Source organism: Nilaparvata lugens, chromosome 3 (assembly GCF_014356525.2).
Source record: "Nilaparvata lugens isolate BPH chromosome 3, ASM1435652v1, whole genome shotgun sequence".
Lineage (NCBI taxonomy): Eukaryota > Metazoa > Arthropoda > Insecta > Hemiptera > Delphacidae > Nilaparvata > Nilaparvata lugens.
The window spans coordinates 3,909,146-3,930,958 of record NC_052506.1 but is presented as its reverse complement, the minus strand read 5'-3'; the positions used below and the strand labels follow the sequence as shown (position 1 = coordinate 3,930,958).

The 21,813-nt window shown below is 35.0% G+C and overlaps 1 protein-coding gene across 1 annotated transcript in view; it reads left to right on the top strand.

Annotated features, from left to right (window-relative positions):
- The window catches only part of LOC111057945 (alsin), an 82,261-nt gene extending 62,076 nt beyond the window's left edge, over positions 1–20,185 (top strand). The window contains exons 14-19 of the mRNA XM_039425301.1: positions 3,265–3,485; positions 7,459–7,635; positions 7,694–7,751; positions 10,356–10,496; positions 14,969–15,151; positions 20,047–20,185. Coding sequence (XP_039281235.1) covers positions 3,265–3,485; positions 7,459–7,635; positions 7,694–7,751; positions 10,356–10,496; positions 14,969–15,151; positions 20,047–20,094 — 828 coding nt within the window. The 3' untranslated portion in view covers positions 20,095–20,185. The remainder of the gene's footprint in view (positions 1–3,264; positions 3,486–7,458; positions 7,636–7,693; positions 7,752–10,355; positions 10,497–14,968; positions 15,152–20,046) is intronic.
- Positions 20,186–21,813: the final 1,628 nt, after the last annotated feature.

The window sequence follows — 21,813 nt, the reverse complement described above, 5'->3', positions numbered from 1 at the left end:
ACCCCACCTCAGTGGGAAAAGGCTAAGAAGAGGATGAAGAAGAAGAAGAAGGAGGCAGCAGTGTTTTGACTAGTTTGGCTAGTTTTAATTGAAGATGAACTAATTATTTTTGCTGTTTCAATTCAAATTCATCAATTAGAATAAAATTATTCTATACAGTTCCCTTTCGGTCAATTACCGAGCGAAGTGAAGTCCAAGATTCAAGTCGACGGTTTTGCATTTCTCTTTATACTTATATTTTTGTTCATATTTATGTTTATATGTTCCGCATTCACAGCGAACCGCAGCAATAGATTTTTATGAAATTTGACAGGTATGTTACTTTTTACTTTCCTTGCCCTACTACCATAGGTAAGGGAAGTATTGCTTTCCAAAAAAATTAAGGTACACTAATTTCAAGTTTTCTATACGTTTCAAGGTCCCCTGAGTCCAAAAACATGATTTTTGGGTGTTGGTCTGTGTGTGTGTGTGTGTGTGTGTGTGTGTGTGTGTGTGTGTGTGTGTGTGTGTGGTGTGTGTGTGTGTGTGTGGTGTGTGTGTGGTGTGTGTGTGTGTGTGTGGTGTGTGTGTGTGTGTGTGTGGTGTGTGTGTGTGTTGTGTGTGTGTGTGGTGTGTGTGTGTGTGGTGTGTGTGGTGTGTGGTGTGTGTGTGTGTGTGGTGTGTGTGGTGTGTTGTGTGTGTGTGTGTGTGTGTGTGTGTGTGTGTGGTGTGTGTGTGTGGTGTGTGTGTGTTGTGTGTGTGTGTGTGTGTGTGTGTGTGTGTGTGTGTGTGGTGTGTGTGTGTGTGTGTGTTGTGTGTGTGTGTGTGTGTGTGGTGGTGTGTGTGTGTGTGTGTGGTGTGTGTGTGTGTGTGTGTGGTGTGTGTGTGTGTGTGTGTGGGTGTGTGGTGTGTGTGTGTGTGTGTGTGGTGTGTGTGTGTGTGTGTGTGTGTGGTGTGTGTGTGTGTGTGTGTGTGTGTGTGTGTGTGTGGTGTGTGTGTGTGTGTGGTGTGTGTGTGTGTGGTGTGTGTGTGTGTGTGTGTGGTGTGTGTGTGTGTGTGTGGTGTTGTGTGTGTGTGTGTGTGTGTATGTCTGTGAACACGATAACTCCATTCCTAATCAACCGATTTACTTGAAATTTTTAACTTAAGGTCCTTATACCATGAGGATCTGACAATAAGAAATTCAATGAAATTGAATTCAAAATGGTGGATAATTACTAAAAAACCATGTTTTTCACGGTTTTCTCGAAAACGGCTCTAACGATTTTCTTCAAATTTATACCATGGATAGCTATCTTTAAGCCCTATCAACTGACATGAGTCTCATCTCTGGGAAAATTGCAGGAGCTCCGTAATATTCTTTGTGAAAAATGGCGGATAATCACTAAAAAACCATGTTATTCACGGTTTTCTCGAAAACGGCTCTAACGATTTTCTTTAAATTCATACATACCATGAATAGCATACCATGAATACCATACTATTTATAAGCCCTATCAACTGACATGAGTCTTATTTCTGAGAAAATTGCAGGAGCTCCGTAATATACTTGAGAAAAATGGCGGATAATTACTAAAAAAACCATGTTTTTCACGATTTTCTCAAAATAACTTGACCGATTTTTTTCAAATTCATACTCTGTATAGTTATTTATCAGCTCTATCAACTGGCATGGGTCTCCTTTCTGGGAAACTAATGGGGGGTCCACCCCATCCTTGAGAAATGGACTTTGTAACCTCCTTCTCGTGCATGAGGTAGGTAGGTAGAGCAGTTCATAAAAAAGAACACATAGTCGAGATATTTCATCAGTAGAACAGCTGTTTTGACGACTTTAAAAAAATGACGGCTAAAAAAATCATCGAATTTCACAATTTACACAAAGGAAAAAGTACTCTGAAAACAATTATATATACACATAATACAAAAGTCTGATCGTAGTTTCAAATATGAGCAAGGAAAGTTGTGTGAGTGTACCACACCAGATTTTTGAATTTCGCGTCTACGTATACATAAGGTTTTTTTGAAATTTTTCTCCCGACTTTTCTCTGCTTTCAACTCGGTAAGCTTTTGATGTTAGCATAGTTGTTTACAACAGCATTGTACTGCTAATAATTATAATTAATAATAATTATTGTCGATACAACAACCCAAACAGCCATTAGTTGTTTACACACCGATATATCGCCGACACGTCAGGACAGGACATAATTCACTCTGATGGACAGTATTAGAGGAGGCTGTGTTTTTCAACTGCGCGAGGTCTACTGTTCACAGAACTACTAGTTAGTGCACCAGCAGGTAACCCATGCTCCTCAAGAATCTAATTTGAAAACTTGACGTACTGAAATCTTGAAGAATTTAAAATAGGCCTGTAAGCATCCTCGGTAAATAATCTATATGCAAAATTTCAAATTAATCAGTTGAGTAGATCAGATGTGATGATGCGTAAACTTAATTATTATTAAACTCTCAATTAAATGCTCTTAAATAAATCAGCCGAAGACTTCTGCTACTGCAAATATTGACAACAGGGTTAACAGCTAGATGGAAATTCGATGAGCGCTACTATACAAAAATTATTTGTCAGCCCAGGAAACGAACCCAGTAACTCCTAATTGCCGGTCAGGAATGCTTACCCTCACTCCAAACTGACAATCTTTGGATAGCTGCCCTCATTTTTATACAAAGCCATAGTGGCCAGCCAATCTCAGATGGAAACAAATTGGAAGTTAATAAATAAATAATTAATATTAAACGAAACTCTAAATTAGATAATTTTTGTATAGTAGCGCTCATAGAATTTTCATCTTGCTGTTTACCCTGTTGTCAATATTTGCAGTAGCCGAAGTCTCCGGGGTGATTTACAACATCTAAATGAGAGTACCGGTTTTTATACAAAGCCATAGCGGCCAGCTAGTCTACAGATGGAAACAAAATGGAAGTTGCATTTGTTCAAATGCTAATTAAAAAATAATTATTATTAAACGAAACTCTCAATTTAATGCTGTAAGTAACCCCGAAGACTTCGGACAGCTAGATGGAAATTCGATGAGCGCTACTATACAAAAATTATTCAATTGAAAGCTACGTTTAATAATAATTAGTTATTAATTAGCATTTGAACAAATGCAACTTCCAATTTGTTTCCATCTGTATGCGTGTATTTACTATCATGTACATGTATAAGCCATGTATTTCCTCTATTATATTCTATAGATTTGTACTTTCCTTATTTGTGGAATGGAGGAGGATTTTTATTTAATTTGAGATTATGTATGTTGCCAGGCTTTCGACAGTAACCACCATCCACTTGGCATAGCATTGGCAGAATTGAGCCGGGCTTACAAAAACACATACGGCACACTTGCGATGCAGGAGCATGCGCACCTGTTGCTGCAACATGCTGTGCTGGAGCTGCACTCACTAATAGAGCGTCTCTATCAGGCTGTCAGGTGTCTCTTTCCGGCGCTGCCTGCGCCTGGCACTGAGCTGGTCATCAGTGAAAGGTGAGAGAATAGCGTTGATTCTTACGGGAGGGTTCACACAATGTCTGGAAATGAATAGCGTTGGTTGTTATGGAAGGGTTCACACGATGGTAGAAAATTGGAAGTATTGGTTGTTGTACTGGCCTGTTCTCTCAGTGGTAGAAATAGTTATTTGTATATCTAGAGTGAAAAGTACTGTTCCTCTTCTCTCTGAGGGAAAAGTTTGAAGCCCGAGGCAAAGCCGAGGTCAACAATTATTATTGTTATTTGAAATAGTTATTTGTACAACTAGTGCGCAAAGTGACAGTTTGCTGCACCGAAAGAAACGTTTACGCACAAGCCGTAGGCGAGTGCGGAATGATGGTTTCTTAAGTGCAGCAAATGAACTTTGCGCACGTATTTCACATTAAATTTTTCATACAGTTAACATTGAATATGAAAAGTGGGTAATTATGGGTAAAATTCCCTGAAATCCATCAAATGTTTTTCTGTGTAATTTTATTATTAATAAAAACCTTAATTTATTTAAAATTGAATAATAATAATAATTGAATTATAATGATTAGTAATTCAATTGAAAATTTATGTGACTGCTTGAAGGGGGTTTATCTTATGTAAGCATTGAAATGACTATAATGAAGGCACATAATGGCAAGGCAACGCTGTTCTCCACTGCCATTATAACGTGGGCCTCACTATGAGTATTACCAATTCAATTTTGATTTTGCTGCATTGGTGCTCCATATAACCTACTAACTATTTTGCGTTGTCATGCTGCAAATCTGGAGTATGCAAAGTACTCACTTTGCTCACTAGTGCAGAAAAGTGATTCTTTGCGGCCTGCAATCAGTACAGAAATGGTCACTTTTAAAGGTATCTGTAGGAAAAAACATTTTCCACTCGTGATGTACACAACATTTTTCCTCCACCTTTGCTAAAAGGTGTTTTTATAAAAACTGCAAATTAAATAATTTTTAAAAACCTACGTGACCAGTAAAATGTGTTAAAACATAACCTAAAAATTGAACAGCTGGCTTGTAATCACACAGTTCACGGCCGACAGCGCTATGCGCTATCTGTCGGCAAAAGTTGTAACAACAATGGCCTACTCGACTACAACTATGATGAAGTTCCCGTTTCAAATTTGATTAGTTAATGAGGAATATTCATTGGCTGGTATTTTGAATAACATGGAATATAAAAAAAATATTTATACATTTTATAGTATACTGATATGAAGTTTGTAATAATTTTAGCATGAAACATATATTTCATATATTGATCAAATGTCTAGTTGAGGTATTGAATTTAGTTGGTTTAATGACTACTCTATATGCTTCCTCATCTGAGCTTAGACCATCTAACCTATTTCAAATGTAAGTTTTTAAAATAGAGATGCTTTCCATGTTATTTAAATGGAGTTACTTTTACGCTCTAGGAGTTTTTCTGTTTTTTTCCTCCCGAGAGCGAAAAAGTGACACTTTAGTATTATGTTCCAGGGAGTAAAGTAGGCTCTTTAGACAGTGGGTGGAGGAAAAAGTTATTTTATTTTATGGGAGTGTTCACATAGTGACAGTAAATTGATATGATTGACTTTTATTGGAATGTTCCCACTCTGGTAGAAAATGAATAGCATTAGTTGTTATGGGAGTGTACACACAAGGGAACGAAATTGGGAGTATTTGTTGTTATTGGTGTGTTCACACAGTGGTAGAAAATTGGGAGTATTGGTTATTATGGGAGTGTTCACATAGTGGCAGTAAATTGATATCATTGGCTTTTATCGGAGTGTTCCCACTCTGGTAGAAAATGAATAGCATTGGTTGTGATGGGAGTGTACACACAATGGCAGAAAATTGGGAGTATTTGTTGTTATTAGTGTGTCCATACAGTGGTAGAAAAAGTAAACTTTTTTTGTTGTGGGAGTGTCCACATAGTGGCAGTAAATTTTTAATAATATTATTTCCATTGACTTTGTTATCACCTGAGTGTTTCCACTCTGGTAGAAAATGACTAGTATTAGTTGTTATGGGAGTGTACACATCACAAAATGAATACCATCGGATTCTATGAGAGCATTCTCACCTGTCCTATGGTGAGATTCAAGTTACACGTGTCAATGGAAATGATAGAACGGCATAAATGCCACGTTCCTCACATTTTCACAGTCTTCTATAGTAGATAGTTGTGATTCAAATCATCCCGGTCTATCTGATTGACCGAGCGAAGTGAGGTCTAAGATTCAAGTCGACGGTTTTGGATTTATCTTTTTGTTTATATGTTTATATTTTTGTTTATATTTATGTATATATTTGTGTTGCGCCTTTACAGCGAAACGCAGCAATTGATTTTCATGGAATTTGACAGGTATTTTTTGTGTAGTTGAGAAGTTGATATTGTGGTAATTATTCATATTGAATGAAAAAGACTAAGAAATTGTCAAAAACCACAGATTTATTGATACTTAGAAAGGCCGGTTTCGGTTATTACACCATTGTCAATCTCTGATAAACTGAGATTGAGTTTATCAGAGATTGACAATGGTGTAATAACCGAAACCGGTCTTTCTAAGTATCAATAAATATGTGGTTTTTGACAATTTCTTAGTCTTTTTCATTCAATTTGATAGGTATGTTCCTTTTTGAATTTTGCGACGACGTATACATACGGTTTTTTGAAATTTTGCATTTTAAGGATAATACAAAAGGAAAAGGAGTCTCCTTTGAACGCCAATATTACCGTAAAAATCAGACTTGAGAATTATTCATCATATTATATCAGCTGTCTAGTGGACTATAATACTACCCGTTCAAAAACATCGAACATCTTGAAAATGTATCTTTCCATCAACGTTAGAAGACAGTTGTCTACTAACTTTGTCTTTCCATAAGCTGAGGCCATGATTCTAGTTTGGAGTTATTGATAGAAAACATTTTTTTTCACATTTTTCTTTTTTAATCTGATGATTAAAATTGCAACAAATATTATTGAAAAGAAATTGATTTCTAAAATCATGAAAAGTGAGAAATGAAGTTTGTAGGAAATCAGCATTATGGTAGTTTATTTTGTTAATTCCAACAAACTGATTTTTCACCAACACGACAAAACAGAATGTTCTCTGATGGGTTGATTGGATTGGCGTATCGACGGCAGCCAGACCTGATAACAGCGCTCACACTCACATTCCGGGACGACACGTCACGGTACGACAGAAAGACCTATGTTTATTTAGAATTTTTTCTAGACATTTTAAATTGATAAATTATTTATTACTTTTTGAGAATACTAATTTAATATTATTTATCTACTAAAATACTACCCGTTCAAAAACATCGAATATCTTGAAAATGTATCTTTCCATCAACGCTGTAGACAGTTGCAGCCAGACCTGATAACAGCGCTCACACTCACATTCCGGGACGACACGTCACGGTACGATAGGAAGCTCTATGTTTATTTAGGATTTTTTCTAGACATTTTAAATTGATAAATTATTTATTAATTTTTGAGAAAACATAACAACAGGTCAATGTAACTTACTGAGCGCGAGGGCTACTGTTCACAGAACTACTAAAGTGCGAGATAGATTACTTTTAACATGAAGAGGAGAAACCCATTTCTCCCTCCACAGTTTGTAGCGTAGACACAGACGGACATCCTGCGCACAATTGGATGCGCCGTGTCATTTTGCTTCATGTTCTTGTGATGAAAACATCTCTGTAACATACACAAACCAATATACCTGCTGACCAGTATTACTATTTGGAATATTGCCAGCAATAGATGGAGGGGAGTGTTGCCGCGTCACGTTACAAAGCTCTCTCACTCAGACACAAAAGAAGGGAATGCTGCTAGGTAGTGGGAGTGATTAGTGGAGGATAGAGCATCGGACCTCTCCGTCTTCGAGAAAGAGCCGTGTTAAAAGTAATTTATCTCGCACTTTAGTTTTAATTTTGTTTTGTATTTATACTTGATATTGTGTGTTTGATTGCAGTGAAGTAGCGAGCATGGCAACCGTGCTTCACCCTGAGATACTGCCTCGTGTGTGCTCGTGTCTGTTCGACCTGTACACACACGACAACGAACACGAAAACGAGGCGTTTAGGAAGAGGTTGCTAGAGCTCAACCAGTACTCTGACGAGACCCTCATGTCGTTCCTCGATATTGACAGGTATTAATATTCAATCCATCTTAATTCAAAATGTATAGATGTGAATTATTCATTGGAGAGTCGGAATTGGTAATCAAGAGCTCAACGGACTTCTTAGGGGTGAAACTGGAGGAAGGGCTGGGTTGGGGGGAACAATTGATTGATTGATTGGTTGAGTACTTTATTTATGTAGATTACAATATATACTGGCTTATACACTTATATACAATAGCTTACAATACAGCAAAATCATAGATGAATTTACATAATATAGACTAAGAAAATAATTATTGAACTGTATATGATATGAAAAAGCAATTTGTAATATAATAACTATAGATAATAATCATATTGTTATGCATCTACATAAATTGGCGGAGCTTTGGACATATCAATGTCCATTCTTCGGAAAGAATATTAAAAATATCCTCCCCACTAACTCTCTACCAAACAATTGGATAAGATTGAAAGTAAAATAGCGAGTGGAATTTTTGTCTTAAGGAATTTAAGTAAATTAAATAATAAGCCTCTATTGAAGTCGGTCTATCATTGCTTGGTGGAGTCACATATTACATATTCAGTGGCCCTATGGGGAGCTAGAGAGAGTAACCTTCAGAAAAATTTTTATTTGTCAAAAGAAAGCATTGCGCACTATGTTGAGGTTGCATCCACAAACACATTGTAGGGACTATTTTATTGAAATGGAGGTTCTCAGTGTTCCCTGTCTCTATATTTTGGAAATGTATGTATATATTAGAAGGTGTTCACTACAGACATGAATATAATACACGGCATAAGAGTACCTTCTCGGAATATCATAAATTGACTTTGTATGAAGAAAAACCCAGTTATATTGGTAGAAAGATTTACCAAGTACTACCATTTCGGTTGCGGGAAATATTAACGATAAAAAAGTTTAAACGAAGTTTGAAATTATTTCTAAAGGAGGAATGCTTTTATAGTCTGAAGGACTATTTTGATTACTGTAATAGAGTCAAAGACAAATAGTAATTATATACTAGATATAAATTTCATGAAAAATTAATGGTGTCTCGCTTTTGCTAGCATTTTGACTTACTTGTCTGACGCCGTTGAGGCCAACCAGACGTAATATCTATCTATCTATCTATCTATCTATCTATCTATCTAAAGAAGTGGGTGACTTGAACTTATCGTTGTTATGTTATATATTGACGTTGTCTATGCTGTAAAGGTTTTTCGACAATAAAATTTTATTTATTTTATTTATAGTTTGAATGTTTATTTTCGACTAAAATAGTGTAGAAATGATGTGTGAAAGACTAACATCAATTTGGACCATCTTAGATTTTCAAGAAAAAAATCTGGTGTGGCGCACTCACACAACTTTCCTTGACGTTATGAAAATTGATCACCTGACGCTAGTGTTCACGCGCATCTCAAGTCTACTATTCAAAGATCTGAGTCAGCTGGTGACAGGACAATAACGCTGGATACACACGAGATCTGCTATCTGTTCACAGTGAATCTATATATATATATATATATATATATATATATATATATATATATATATATATATAAAAGCGAAATGGCACTCACTCACTGACTGACTGACTGACTCACTCACTCACTCGCAGAACTAAAAATCTACCGGACCAAAAACGTTCAAATTTGGTAGGTATGTTCAGTTGGCCCTTTAGAGGCGCACTAAGAAATCTTTAGGCATCATTTTAACTCAGAGGTGGTTTTTAAGGGTTTGAAGTTCGTCTTTTAGCATGTATATTCTTCTTATTCCAATCTCTTAATTATAATTGAAAAATGTCCATACCATATGTTAATATAGAACTATAATCTAGAGAGAGTACCTCTTCGAAACAGTTGTTAACTAGTGACTAAATTAATAATTTTGTCAGGTTGGCATTAAGTTGAGTTGACTTAGTTAGGTTGGCACCAAGTTGAAGATTGAAATGCATTTATCGCGGAAAATTTGATTGGGCACTGCTACTTCAATCAGAGCTATTCCTGGGAATATTATAACGCCTGATATGGCGAGCGAAGCGAGCCCGCTGATCTCATTTTTTACGGGGGTCCAGGGGGCGGAGCCCCCTGGCTAGACGGATATGGCGAGCGAAGCGAGCCTGACGGCTAGTGATTTAATAGAATCAACAGTTGCCAACAGATTGTCATTGAATAATCACATTTTCTCAAATTTCAAGCTTATTTTCAATTTTAGGTGAAAATGTTTCTGGACAAGTTAATATTAACTTGATAATATTAATTTTTAATAACTAGAGTTAACTAGTTTATATCAACTTGTTTCACGAGAAATTCATTTATCCACTCATCTATATAATAAGTACATTATCAAAATGATAGGGAGAGGAAAAATAAGGTAACCTTGTGCTATTCATCTCCCAAACTTAGATAACACATAGTCCAAAATAGGTTATCTCTAGTAGTTGTTCACTTCACAAAATTTTCAGTCCTCAAGTATTTTCACAGAGTAGATTTTCAAATTTAGATGCTTGAAAACTAAGCATAGAAGAAATATTTCACATTATTATAACTAAAATAGGAAATATTCACATATTGAAAATATAATTTTGAAGAATTACCGAAAAACAAACTTAATTCTCGTTTTCATGAAACTGGTTTCAGGAGTTTCAGATAAAATACATCAATATCTCCGCTAAATTGAATTATGCTCGTGTTTGTTTCTAGCCTAAGCTATTCTCTAATTGCTTCGCTCCTCATTCTAGGAAACTATGGACGAACAAGAATGGCGAATTTCACGAGCAGCCTTTTTCATGGCAATTGTCACACTGCAGCATCTCAAGACCACTTTTATTCCCCTCGAGAAGTTCATGGTACTGCGAGAAACATTCGAACGCATGAAAGAGGTAGACTTTCGTCAAAATTTATTCTATATTCGTTTAAAATGATATCATGATGATTATATTAGATAATGCTAGTTTGTTTTATTGATCTGTAATTTCAAAAGTATTCAGAAGTGTACTTTAAAAGTATACTTTTTTAAAGTTTTAAGTTAGATTCATCATTACGAGGATCGTTCAAGAATTGAGCTAAACCATTTTTACTTTCCTTGCCCTATTACCATAGGTAAGGAAAGTATTGCTTTCCAAAAAAAATTAAGGTACCCTAATTTCATGTTTTCTATACGTTTCAAGGTCCCCTTAGTCTAAAAAAATGATTTTTGGGTGTTGGTCTGTGTGTGTGTGTGTGTGTGTGTGGTGTGTGTGTGTGTGTGTGTGTGTGTGTATGTGTGTGTGTGTGTGTGGTGTGTGTGTGTGTGTATGTCTGTGAACACGATAACTCCATTCCTAATTAACCGATTGACTTGAAATTTTAAACTTAAGGTCCTTATACCATGAGGATCCGACAATAAGAAGTTCAATAAAATCCAGTTCAAGATTGCGGAAAAAATGGCGGATAATTATTAAAAAACCATGTTTTTCACGTTTTTCTCGAAAACGGCTCTAACGATTTTCTTCAAATTTATACCATGGATAGCTATTTATAAGCCCTATCAACTGACATGAGTCTCATTTCTGGGAAAATTTCAGGAGCTCCGTAATATTCTTGTGAAAAATGGCGGATAATGACTAAAAATCCATGTTTTTCACGGTTTTCTCGAAAACTGCTTTAACGATTTTCTTCAAATTTATACCATGGATAGCAATTTATAAGCCCTATCAATTGGCATGAGTCTCATTTCTGGGAAAATTTTAGGAGCTCCGTAATATTCTTGAGAAAAATAGCGGATAATGACTAAAAATCCATGTTTTTCACGGTTTTCTCGAAAACGGCTCTAACGATTCTCTTCAAATTCATACCATGGATAGATATTCATAAGCACTATCAACTGGCATGAGTCTCATTTCTGAGAAAATTCCATGAGCTCCGTAATATTCTTGAGAAAAATGGCGGATAGTGACTAAAAAACCATGTTTTTCACGGTTTTCTCGAAAACGGCTTTAACGATTTCCTTCAAATTTAAACCATTGATAGCTATTCATAAGCCCTATCAAATGACATGAGTTTTTTCCTGGGAAAATTGCAGGAGCTCCGTAATATTCTCGAGAAAAATGGCGGATAATTACTAAAAAACCATGTTTTCACGATTTTCTCAAAAATAACTTGACCGATTTTTTTCAAATTCATCCCCTGTATAGTTATTTATCAGCTCTATCAACTAGTATGAGTCTTCTTTCTGGGTAACCAATGGGGGTTCCACCCCATCCTTGGGAAATGGACTTAGTAACCTCCTTCTCGTGCATGAGGTAGGTAGGTAGCGCAGTTCATAAAAAGAACACATAGTCGAGATATTTCATCTGTAGAACAGCTGTTTTGACGACTAAAAAAATCATCGAATTTCACAATTATTCACACAAAGAAAAAGTACTTTGAAAACAATTTTATATACACATATACAGAAGTCTGATCGCAGTTTCAAATATGAGCAAGGACAGTTGTGTGAGTGTACCACACCAGATTTTTTATATCCTTTACGGGCCGGTTTCCTAGCTCGGGATCTATAAGTTCTGGACTGAAATAAGCTCTTGGGTCTTAATCAACTTTCTGAGTCACGGGTTTATGTTCCAAACTCCGGGGTCTATAAGCACAGAATAGGTACTATAAGTTCTCGACCTATTTAGCCAAGTTCTAGACTTTAACCGGCTTTAAACTCTGGAGTCAGGAAATTGGCTTTCCGAGTCAGAGCGTTAACATATTCGAGGACTCAAATAGACCCTGAAGTTTAGAGATCACGTTAGACCCTGGAGATAATAATTTCGCTTTCTGAGTGAAGGACTTATAAGTCCAGGACTTGAATTTGATTCTCGCCTCTTTCCGAGTCGAGGATTTATCAAAAATCGTCAAGTCCAGAACTTAAAACAGCGTGATTTTAAACCCTTGACAGGGGTAGGTTTTAAATTTAAGTTCTAGACTTAACCGTGCAAACACAATTCAGTTATTGTTTTCGAGTAGATGAATAGCCAAATAAATGTCATGGAATACCTAAATTATTTGAATTAGTCCATCTAAATTTATAGTTTGAAAGTTTATTTGAGAATGAAGTTCTTCATAATATTATGCGTAAAAAACTAACCTTAATTTTCGACTGTGACATAACCTAGAAATGTTCAAGAAAAATAATACAAGGATTGCCTTGGAATAGCTATCATCACATCTCCCAATGTGAATGTTATTAATCAATGGCATATTCAACATATTAATAATAATAATCTAAAAATAATAAATGTTTATACAGTTTTTCAAAACAAATACGTTCTCCAACTCAATAGGTAGCGTACTAAAATTTTTATTTAAAATCTCTAAAATCCTGATCAATATGTGATAAATAATTATATGATTCATATATGTCCCATATGACCAGGTGACAATTTCACTTTCATCAGCTGATGCTACGCTTATTATATTTGTATCTTACTGTTTCTGTACAAATACAGATATAATCAGCTGATGAAAAGTGAAATGCGCGTGTTCGTGGTGCTCAAGTCTGTACGCAGCTTAAGAGTACAGATTGATAAAAAATAATACAGATTGATAAAATAAATATTCTAACTTACAAAATGGCACTACCGGCAAAGAAAACTTGTGCGCCGGCAGTGAGTTCGAACAACTAGGTACAGCAAACATGTCAATAGAAAGAAAAAGAGCTTATTCAAACCACTAGAATAAATAAAATTATGGAAACCAGAACACATCTCAATAATTACAAACGATAAGACAAAGTAACAAAATCACAAGCAAATGACAAACTCAAAAATACCAATTCAAGGGAGCCATGACAGATATTTTTTTAAATTTATAAAACTAGAATGAAACACTACATAATGGATATAGATAATGTAAAATAAACATTTATCCTAATCCAATCCAGTATAAGATTCATTATGGATTTTGTAATTCTATTAATAATGAATTCATTTGGGACTTTATTTATAAACAAGTAACACTGATATTCAAACTGACGTCTACATACACTTGAGCTGGTATAGTCAATATCAAATTGTAATGGATTGGAGGGACGCAAATTATAATGGATTGAGTAGAATTAAGTTGAATTTATCACTATTCTTATTAATGAATAATATGATTCTTTTAACATATGTTTGCCTCACTGTAAGCACCTGGAATTCTTGAAAAAGAAATCTACTAGGGTACAATCTTGGCCTGCATAATGCAGCTCTGATAAGGTGTTTTTGTAATGTAAATAATTTGTTAATATGGATATCATAAGCAGCCCCCCATATCTCAATTCCATATTGGAAAAGTGATTGCGCATAAGCATAATATAGTTATTTGTATATCTAGAGTGAAAAGTACGACTTTTTCTCCCTGTGGGAAAAAGTTTGAAGCCCGAGGCGAAACCGAGGGCAACAATTTTCCCGAGGGAGAAAACGTATTTTTCGCTCGTGATGTACACAACATTTTTCCTCCATCTACATTTTTTTATAGAAACTGCAAATAATATCATTTTAATAACTTACGTATTGGTGACAATGTTTCCTAACAACATAACCTAAAATCTGAAACCTAAAAACCGGTCGTCTTATTAGCCCTGCCGATTGCGCTATCTATCGGCAAAACTTGTAACAATTATATCAGCTGGGCAGCTACCAAAAATGGCTGACTCCAGATCACGCGGTTCAGATTTGAATTGCAGATCGAAAATAGTTGTTGGCTGGTATTTTGAATTGAATAAAATATTTTAAAAATTGTATAAATGTTTATCGTCTACTAATATTAAGAATATAATAATTATCATACAAACATATATTTCATGAGTTGATCAAATTTCTGGTTGTGGTATTGAATTCAGTTGACTCAATGACAGACACCTCTATTATGCTTTCTCATCTGAGCTTAGACCTTCTAACCTATTACAATGTAAGTTTCAAAATAGAGATGCTCCCCATGTTATTTAAATGGAGTCACTTTTCCTCCCTAGGGAGTTTTTCTGTTTTTTACTACCGAGAGCGAAAAAGTGACACTTTAGTATTAGGTTTCAGGGAGTAAAGTAAGTAGTTTAGACAGTAGGTGGAGGAAAAAGTTATTGCTTCGTCTGGTTCCATTGCGTAAAGCCAACTGACGTTGACGCACCACACGCAACCCTCGTGTGGTGTCATTGGCGACGGCCGCAAAAAGTAAGTTGCAGGTGGAATCTGGTGCACTATGTGCGCTCGTGTGGCCCTAGCCTAAGAGTGTATCAATATATGTTTTTAGGTTGCAGATTAACTTAACATTTAATTTTGAGCAATACACAACTTATTCATGTAATTATTCAAGTATAATTTAATTCATTAATCAATTTTCATTTGATTCGCAGGAGGTGAAAGTAAAGCTGGGCGAAGACTACCTATGGACCACAGATCGTATAATTCCACTTCTAGAGTTTGTCATAGTTCGATCTCAGATTCTCCATTTGGCGTCCGAGGTGAAATTCATGAGCGATTTCATGGAGGAGCGCTTCAAACTTGGAGAGTTCAACTACCATTTCACCAACTTGAACGTGAGTTTCTATTTCCAATACTATGCGGGATTCAAGTTATAAGGGCAGTGGAAATTATAGGAACGCATTGTTGTCGAATTCCAGATTCCACCGCCTCCTACAGTAGATAGTACATAGCTTCTACATAGTGAGCCGTGGGCCTCTGATCAAATAGTAATACCAACCAATTAATTGACCGAAGAGAAGCTGAGGTCTTAGTTTCGACTCGATCGGCTTTTGTCTGTTTGTTTGTACCGCAGTTACAGTCGCAGTTATTGTCCAATTTGGATGAAATTTGGTATGCAAGTTCTTTGAAACAAGGCGCAGAAACGTATGTGTAACGATTTTTGGTAAGACCTCCGGTTTTTTTAATAATTAAAAAAACAGTAAACTAACCTCAAAAGTTACTTTTTCGTATCTTTGAAGATACAGCAATTCATGTTCCTACTTTTTCGCATCCACATGAAAAACATCATTAGCAACCTCGTGTCATTGTCACCAACAAACCCATCTTATTTAGAATCATTTTCCATCTCACCATCGTCTGTGAGACGATTCATCATCTAAATTGCCTACTGCATATTCCACTCTTCCGTCAGTTGACCGATTTCTTATAATTAATTATTAGAAAAGTTATAATATATGTTTATATTGTAAATATGGAGACGATATAAAGGTACCTCCTTGATAAGTCCGGTGTCCCTGCAAACAGTGTCTCTATCACTTTCAATGGAGAAAATAATAGATGACATGGCTAAATCTTCACAATATACTGTACTTACTGTACTGGCCCTTCTCATTAAATTGAAAGTTGTATTCATGAGCGAGGTCTACTGTTCGCAGAGCTACTAGTATCAATTTGAAAGAAAAAGACTGATATTGTCAATAACATTTTAGACAATATCAATCTCATTCTTTCAATTATGGAGAAATACCACCACATATCATACCATATAACCAAATTATTAATATCAATTTCCCTACAAGAATTACTACCACATCTGAAACAGCGATAGATAACTTTATTACCAACATAGTTGATGATAGTTTAAAGATATCGGGTATAATCACTCATGTCTCGGACTACGATGCGCAGCTGTTCTGAAAATTATAGAGGTTATAGTGTGGTCCACGTTATAATGGCAGTGAAGAAAGATAGGAGAAAAACGTTGCCAAGTCTCTCCATTTTGCCACTGAGTGTACACAGCTGTTACTCAATTCATCCCATTGAATTTGATCTAATTATAATTATCATTTCCTTGATAAAATAATCAATTTAATGTCAAATTAATCAAGAATATATATTTCTACATAATTTTATTCAAAAATTTGCTTCCATAACTGAGATCAGATTTTATTTCTATACAAACCTGAAATGGCGGCTAATTTAAAAAGCTGTGATACACCAATCTGAATTTCAAATCAATAGAAATTAAGGTATTTGGTAGGCATTCTATTCCATTTTTTTTTAATAATTGAAAAATATAAATCCTATTTAAAATAAGTAATTTCAATGGAAATAATTCTGAAATAACCTTTCAATATTATTTATACCGGTACGAGTAGGTCTAACCTATACGTGTAGGCTAACTGAAGCATTGATGAAGTCTAGGATAGTTAGTTATCAACTTTTAAAATGTCAATTCAGGTATTTTAATTTGTGTTTCTTATACGGTAATGTCTAAAAATTATTTAATTGTTTCAAAAATACAACTATCCGACTTGTGCACTAGAGTATTTTGATAGAATGGTGAAAAAAATGGCGGCTGAGAATTGTTTGTCTACTTTTGTACAGTCACTGTCAAAAGTAAAAATAAAATATTCTGGCAAACAGACAACATTGCAAAGCAAGAGAGAGAGAGAGAGATAACGCTATCTGTTTTGTTGTATGATAGAAAAGGACAGCAACAGTATTTTCAATTCTACACTGCCATTATAACATGGACCACACTATAGAAGTGTTTTGTAAAGTTACCAAGCAGTCTCCAAATATTAGATGTTTACAAAGAATTTAAAGGAATATCTGGTCAAATTGTCGCTGTATTCTTTTCAAGAGTTCAACATTGATTTTTTACAAATCGTTTTTGTCTTTATATACTAGGCTAGCCTAGCTATTTATATTTATATTGCAGTTTATTGACACTTTTCTATGTATTTCTTCATAGCCACCTCTAATACAAGGCCCCGGCCTACGATATTGCAACGTCGCAGCGTAGGCCTAGAATCTAATACATGATTGGTGAAAAAGATTTTGAAAAATACCAGCTGATCTTTTTACCAATCATGTATTAGATTCTAGGCCTACGCTGCGACGTTGCAAGATCATAGGCCGGGGCCTTGTATTAGAGGTGGCTATGATTTCTTACATCTGATGAATAAAGTATTTTTCTATTCTATTTTAACCAATGAAGTGATTCTCTTCGACTAGTGAGGTCCACGTTATAATGGCAGTGGAGAAAGATAGAAGAACAGCGTTGTCGATTCTCTGCCTTGTCACTGCCATTGAGGATAGCTAATATCGGTATATCTGATTTAATATCAACTGTTGAGTTGATTCTTGTTGGAAATAATCATATTTCATTTGCCAAGGAAATCTATTTTTCAATGATTAAATGATAAATTTTCATAATTGAGGTTGAATATTTTGTTTATTAATTATATTTCTACATTGTTGAAAATGATCTGGCAACGTTGCGGAGCTAGAGAAGGATAGCGCTATCTGCTTTGTCGAATGATAGACAAGGATAGCAACACCAATGTTAATGAAATACTGCCATTATAACGTGGACATCACTATAGTTATATTAAAACATGGATTTATTCAAGCCAGTTCAAACTAGAATAGAAAAATACTTTATTCATCAGATGTAAGAAATCATATTGCTAGATATGAATAACAAATGAATAATTAAGTATCTTTCTATGTAATACCAATAATTCAATTGAAGTAACAAAATTGACAAATAGGACAGAATTTTTTCAAATATCTCTGAAATTCTTGTTGATCTTAATAAATATCGTATCTTCAAAGATACTTGGAATATATTATTCAAAGACATTAAGTTTTTATGTGAAAAATTGAAGTGACTGAAACCTTCTTTTTAGACTAGTGAATCGAAATTCCGGGAAGGATCAGTTTTGGGCTGTGCCCAAAAACCTTCCAATCAACCAACAGCTTTTTACTTTCCTTGCCCTATTACCATAGGTAAGGAAAGTATTGCTTTCCAAAAAAATTAAGGTAGCCTACCCTAATTTCAAGTTTTCTATACGTTTCAAGGTCCCCTGAGTCCAAAAACATGATTTTTCACTATACACGATAACTCCATTAACCGATTGACTTGAAATTTTAAACTTAAGGTCCTTATACCATGAGGATCCGACAATAAGAAATTCAATAAAATTGAATTCAAAATGGCGGATAATTACTAAAAAACCATGTTTTTCACGGTTTTCTCGAAAACGGCTCTAACGATTTTCTTCAAATTTATACCATGGATAGCTATTTATAAACCCTATCAACTGGCATAAGTCTCATTTCAGGGAAAATTTCAGGAGCTCCGTAATATTCTTGAGAAAAATGGCGGAAAATGACTAAAAAACCATGTTTTTCACGGTTTTCTCGAAAACGGCTCCAACGATTTTCTTCAAATTTATACCATGGATAGCTAGCTATTCATAAGCCCTATCAACTGGCATGAGTCTCATTTCTGGGAAAATTCCAGGAGCTCCGTAATATTCTTGGGAAAAATGGCGGATAATGACTAAAAATCCATGTTTTTCACGGTTTTCTCGAAAACGGCTCTCTCTAACGATTTTCTTCAAATTTATACCATGGATAGCTATTTATAAGCCCTATCAAATGACATGAGTTTTTCTTCTGGGAAAATTGCAAGAGCTCCGTAATATTCTTGAGAAAAATGGCGGCGTACTAAAAAACCATGTTTTTCACAATTTTCTCAAAAATAACTTGACCGATTTTTTTCAAATTCATACCCTGTATTCATCAGCCCTATCAACTGACACGAGTCTCATTTCTGGGAAAATTGCAGGAGCTCCGTAATATTCTTGAGAAAAATGGCGGATAATTACTAAAAAACCATGTTTTTCATGATTTTCTCAAAAATAACTTGACCGATTTTTTCAAATTCATACCCTGTATAGGGTATTATCAGCTCATTTATCAGCTCTATCAACTGGCATGAGTCTTCTTTCTGGGAAACTAATGGGGGGTCCACCATATCCTTGAGAAATAAACTTAGTAACCTCCTTCTCATGCATGAGGTAGGTAGCGCAGTTCATAAAAAGAACACATAGTCGAGTTATTTCATCTGTAGAACAGCTGTTTCGACGACTTTAAAAAAATGACGACTAAAAAAAATCATCGAATTTCACAGTTTACACAAAGGAAAAAGTACTCTGAAAACAATTATATATACACATATACAGAAGTCTGATCGTAGTTTCAAACATGAGCAAGGAAAGTTGTGTGAGTGTACCACAACAGATTTTTTCGAATGAGAATTGATATTGTGGAATTTCTCCATAATTGAGGAACACAGTTTTATTTTTGTCACATCCTCATTTATTATACTTTTGTACAGTTTCGTATTGAAACCTACACATATTCTCGAAGTTTCAACACTAAACTACAGTCCTGTACAAAAGTACAATAAATGTGGATGCGACAAAAATAAAACTGTATTTCTTCAACAACCAACAGCTGTTGGGAAGGACCAACAGCCTTCCCCCATCATTTTAATGAATTTTGTTTTGTGTATCATTGAATAAATAAATATATAAATTATTAGAGATTAAATGTTAGTTTATTGAAGATTATCCTTAGAAGTGATCAGTTTTTGAGATTCTTTTTATGAGTGATTGAATACTAATTGATTGTGTTTTATCTTTGTTTTCAGGCTTGCTACAAGCACATTCTAGAGGAGAAAAAGAGTGTGGTAAGCTAACACTAGATCATTAGTTCAAAACCTCGTTCTTCTAGTCACTGATCCTGTTCAAAATACAAGATAACATAAGATACGGTTTTCCAAAATCAATACAAATGCAATATTATTAACAAACATATAATTATAAAAATGTTGTACAACATAATCAACTTGATTGCCGTACAGTCAAAGTCGCTCGATCAACGTCGAATCAATAATAATCATTGTGATTAACGTCAACGTCGATTGATCAACGTTGAATGAATAATAATCAACGTGATTAACGTCAACGTCGTTCGATCAACGTTGAATGAATAATAAATAATCAACGGGATTAACGTCAACGTCGAATTAACAATAATCAATGTGGTTAACGTCAACGTCGTTCGATCAACGTTGAATGAATAATAATCAATGGGATTAACGTCAACGTCGTTCGATCATCGTCGAATCAATAATAATCAACGTGATTAACGTCAACGTCGTTCGATCAACATTGAATGAATAATAATCAACGTCAACGTCGTTCGATCATCATCGAATCAATAATAATCATCGTGATTAACGTCAACGTCGTTCGATCAACATTGAATGAATAATAATCAACGTGATTAACGTCAACGTCGTTCGATCATCGTCGAATCAGTAATAATCAACGTTGTACATTGTTGTAAATCATCAATCATACTTACATCGACACATACATATCTCTAAATATATATTTTTAGAATCAAATGTATTTCAGTACTTTGTTATCATATGAAATATTCCAATAAATCATTGATTGTTATCGATAAGAATCTGTGTAAATCAATGGACAAGATTGATGAATGAATTCTTGTCGAGTTTATGTAAATTCATCAAGATTAATCGGTTCTTGAAAGCGCGTTGAAAAATGATTTGGTTCAGGAAATTCAGATCTGTTATTACAATTTGTAAATTCAAATTTATTGTTTACATTGCTTGTAATGGAACAGTTCATTCATTATGAAAATTATCTGCAAAATATTAGCTGTTTTCTCAGGTGATGAAATTCTCAAGTTTGCGTTAATTAAAAGGTAGGCGCACACAGATCGTCATTGGACGGACGGCACGCATCGGACGATTAGATTTGATGCATTGTTTTCAATTTGAGTGAATCCGCATCGTATAGGCATGCGCACTCTAATTGAAAACAATGCATCAAATCTAATCGTCCGATGCGTGCCGTCCGTCCAATGATGATCTGTGTGCGCCTACCTTTAACCAGCAACCTTTATCATTCGGGCAGGTTTTATCTTAGTTTTTATTAACTTCTAATACTGTTCTAAACAAATAAAGGCCTGCCGAACTATGAAAATCGAAATATAATAATAATAGTATCGAGTGACCTGGCTGGCTCAGGTCTGGTGACAGATTTTCAGTTTGCACCTGATCAATTTCAGGACCTCTGACATGACCTAACGACTGCTTTTCAGGCAGCCGGGACCGACGGTTAACGCGTCCATCCGAAACACGAAAAATATAATAGGACCATTGTCTTATAGAGTACATATTTCCTGATAGCTTCAATAATTAACTACTCGCATGAATGAAATTATGTCAAATAAGACAAGATTTCTGAAATAGTCGACTCCGAGATTGAGTAAAATTATTGAAATGTCGTGATGTTTAAAAACTTGTATATAATGTTGCAGTGTTTTAGTAAGTAACTTGAATCTTTTTCTGGAATATATTTGACAGTTTTGTTTTTTTTTTGGA